Source organism: Parus major, chromosome 26 (genome assembly GCF_001522545.3).
Source record: "Parus major isolate Abel chromosome 26, Parus_major1.1, whole genome shotgun sequence".
Lineage (NCBI taxonomy): Eukaryota > Metazoa > Chordata > Aves > Passeriformes > Paridae > Parus > Parus major.
In genome coordinates, this window is record NC_031795.1 from 2,648,895 (window position 1) to 2,652,588 (window position 3,694).

Sequence of the window (3,694 nt, forward strand, 5' to 3'; positions counted from 1 at the left end):
GGGATGGGATGGGATGGGATGGGATGGGATGGGATGGGATGGGATGGGATGGGATGGGATGGGATGGGATGGGATGGGATGGGATGAGAATACTGAGGAAGAGGAGATGGACAACATGGTGCAGGATTGGGAATAATTCCAGATCATCTCTCCTGTTTGGTCACCTTGATTTCTCTTCTGTCCCCCAGTGGCACGGCCGGGCAGCAAGCTTCGACAGCCAGGGCTCCTGTCCCTCCCCCAAACCACCCCCCACACCGTGATCTGCAGCAAGGACAGCAAAATGGGACTAAACCAAGTAATTTTTGCACTTGGCCTTCAGTCTCAGTGGTTGCTGAGGGGCGGTGGCTGCAGCGGGACTTCTGGTCTAGTTGTTCCTGCGTAAGTAAAGGTAGAAACCTGTTTTGTGGTCAAATACGTTTTTGTCTAATATGTCTCCCAAGGTGATGTTATTTTTGTGGCTTTTGATGTACGGATCTGTTTCCAGAGGGAGAAGGTGGACTGAGATGTGCTGGGAGTTTGGTCTGTAAAATAACGTGTAAAATAATTTTTAGTGCGTGCGAAGGCTGGAAAGGGGTGAGGTGGTGTCTTCAGAGAGCAGAGGTGGCCAGGACAGGGGACAGTGGCCACTGGAAAGCTGTGGCAGAAGATGGGAGAGACCCTCCCAAGCCACCAGCAGCTCCATCCTTGTGGTCAGCCCCAGCCCTGCAGAGTGTCCCCAGGATTCCTGTTCATGTAGAGGTGTCCATGAGCTCTTTAGAAGTTTGTGCAGTGTGTACCCCATATTTCCTTTTGTCATATATATATAAAAAAAAAAAATGCTGTTGATTCCTCAGGACGGAACCCTGGGGTTTTTTCCCCTGTATCTGAAGTCTCCCCAGAGCTATTTGCATGAAAAGTTCCTTCAGCCCCCTTTGTAGCTGCTGCTCATCCCCCATAACACCCCTGCGTTATCTGGAGTGGAGGGAACAGCGTTGCCGCAGGTGGGATTCAGGAAAAAAATTGGGGAAGATGTTACAGAAATGTGTGACAGCCCTGCATGACCACTGGATCTCTATTTCTTATCTCATCCAAGTAATAAAGGGTGACCCAAGGGAGAAAGGGAAATACAAAAACATGACTGATGTTGAAAAAAGCTTCCAATCTATTTTCTTGAGACTGTCAGCACTTCCTTAAAGAATAAAGTTTCTCAGCCCAAGCCCTGAAGGAAGGTCAAGTTCTGGAAAAAAATAAAAAGAAGCTTTGCTGGTTCCTTGGCTGCAGAGGCCAAGAATGAAGTTAGAATATCCCAAGTACTGGCTTTACAGCTAAATCAGCTGATTTTTATCAGCCAGCTGTGGATTTTGGACATTTTCTCATCCTGGAATTTCCTCTGAGTTAAGAAGTGCATTAGTGCTGTTTATTCCACCTTAATTAAATTAGGCAAAAGCAAATATTTTGGTTTAGAGGTAAACCAAAATATTCAGCTCTCCTCCCCTCAGGTTAGCAGGACTGTGTTCATCAGCCACAATCCTCAGGTCAACTTCAGTTTCCATTTTCCCAAATGTCACCTCATCACCCCTGGCTGCACATCACAGCTGGCAGAGAGGGGTGTTTGCATTGCTCCTGGCTGAGATGAATCCTTGTTCAGTGAAGGGTAAATATATCATTCCTCATCACACCTTGTGTCTTAATTCTCTTTATGTGCCACATGCTATAGGAGCAGAAACTCAATAAAATTGTTTTATTTGTAAGTTCTGCCCCGTCTGGTGAAATATTTTCTGCTGTGGAAGCAGGAATTGTGTGTTGTGTGGTTGTGGGTGGGAGCAGTGATCACAGTGGGTGCCATAAAATGTGATAATGGCAGAGCCTGGCAAGGTGTGGGGCTGGGCAAGGGCAGATGGAGCAAATTTGGAGCAGACGTGGGCCCTGCAGTTCCTGCCTGGGCTGGGACAGCTGCACCATCTCTGGAGCAAAAAGAGTACTCCAAGCACACTGCAACAAAAAAAGTGATAGAACTGCATTAGTTTCCCAGTACAGAGCATTCTGAGGGCTTCTGCTGGGGAACAAGGGGAGGAGAAGCTTTCTGAGACCATCATCCTTTCTGGGAATGTCCTGTGTTTAATTAGGGGAAGAGTTTCTGAACATTAAAACTGCTTGACTGGGTGGGTCAAACACTGGCCACAAGCCCCTGGACCTTTGACTGAGCTGGAGGAGCCTCAGGGGAGCAGGACAATGAGCTGGCAGTGCCTCTGGCAAGTTGGCAAACCAAAGGACAAGATGTCCCCAGAAGAAGCCACAGCAGTCCCAGCTGATGGCACTTGACAATCATTAATTGCAGCAACCCACTCAAATTCTTTTCTTCTCTAATCCAGGCTTTTTGGGTTTTGGCATTCTCTGTATAATCTCCGTCTTTTATCCCTTCTCCTTGTTATTGAGGATTTAGTCAAAACATACGTGGGGTTTGACACAAAGCTGCTATTTTTAATCCCTGCTTCACACAGATAATCAATTTCCACTCAATACTGGCTGTCACTTGCATTGCTGGAAAACTGCATCTCACGTTAGTGAATAACACCCACACCTGGTCTTCTCAGACCCTCCCCCCCCAACATTTATATTTAAAATGCTGAGATTTTGCCACATCCCTCAGCCAGGGGATAATCAGCCCATTGTGTGTTTGTCAGCCACTCAGGGGGATTGGTCACACTCGTGTGTGAGCTCCACACACCAGGGTAAACACTTCCCTTTCATCAAGAGGGCGTTTGGAACCCTGGGAAGGAGCTGAGCCCGACACAAGTGCCGTGCCAAGATTTGTTGAGTTGTTTTCTTGCTCCTCGCTTGAGGCTCTCGACCCTGTAATAGCAACTCATAGAGACATCTCAATTATTTCTAAGCAAAATAAGGAGGGTCACCCCAGGGCCACATGCCACAGGAGATTTGGCCATGCTGGGGCTCCTTTGAAAGTCACTGCAGAGGGAAGGATGCTGCTGCAAGCAGCCACAAATGAATAGTCTGTTTTATTGAGTACTGCAAGCAAAATAAACATGTGGAGCATTCCCAGACCTTCCTTTTCATTTTTCTTCTCCTTTCTCTTCAGTTTTCGTCTCACAGTCCCCAATTTCATCAAAGACTGGCTGCAACGGGGTAGAGGACACTGAAGGGAGGGTGGCCAAGGCTGGTTTCATATGGGGACTTGGGGGCAAGGGAAATCCCATGGGTCCAGCTCATTGCAAGGGATCAGAGGGCTGGGAACTGTCCCAACCTTGCTCCTCCCCACCAGCTTGAGAACAGAATAAGTTGTATCTGAGAAGAAAAGTGGAAAACATCCAGTGGGAAGTGAGTTCCAGACATGGAATCCCAGAATGGTTTGGGTTGGAAGGGACATTAAAATCCATCTAATCCCACCCTTGCCATGGCAGGAACACTTTCCACCATCCCAGGCTGCTCCAAGCCCTGTCCAGCCTGGCCTTGCACACTCCCAGGGATCCAAGGTCAGCCACAGCTGCTCTGGGCACCTGTCCCAGGGTCTGCCCACCCTCACAGGGAGGAATTCCTTCCCAATATCCAGCCAGGGTGATATTCTACAATACTGGCTTGCCACTGATCACATTATTGTGTGGTGGGTTTTTTTTTTTCATACATCAGCAACACATTTGTTTGGCAAAGTGAAGAATCTTGTCATAACAATTTATATTTAGCCTCCAAATGTAGCCTT

General features: G+C 47.7%; 1 protein-coding gene across 1 annotated transcript in view; it reads left to right on the top strand.

Moving 5' to 3' along the window:
* Nucleotides 1-1,730, top strand: part of SYT6 (synaptotagmin 6) — a 35,610-nt gene extending 33,880 nt beyond the window's left edge. Inside the window, exon 7 of the mRNA XM_015650368.3 lies at nucleotides 189-1,730. Within this exon, the coding sequence (XP_015505854.1) occupies nucleotides 189-260 (72 nt within the window). The 3' untranslated portion in view covers nucleotides 261-1,730. The remainder of the gene's footprint in view (nucleotides 1-188) is intronic.
* The last annotated feature ends 1,964 nt before the right edge of the window (nucleotides 1,731-3,694 follow it).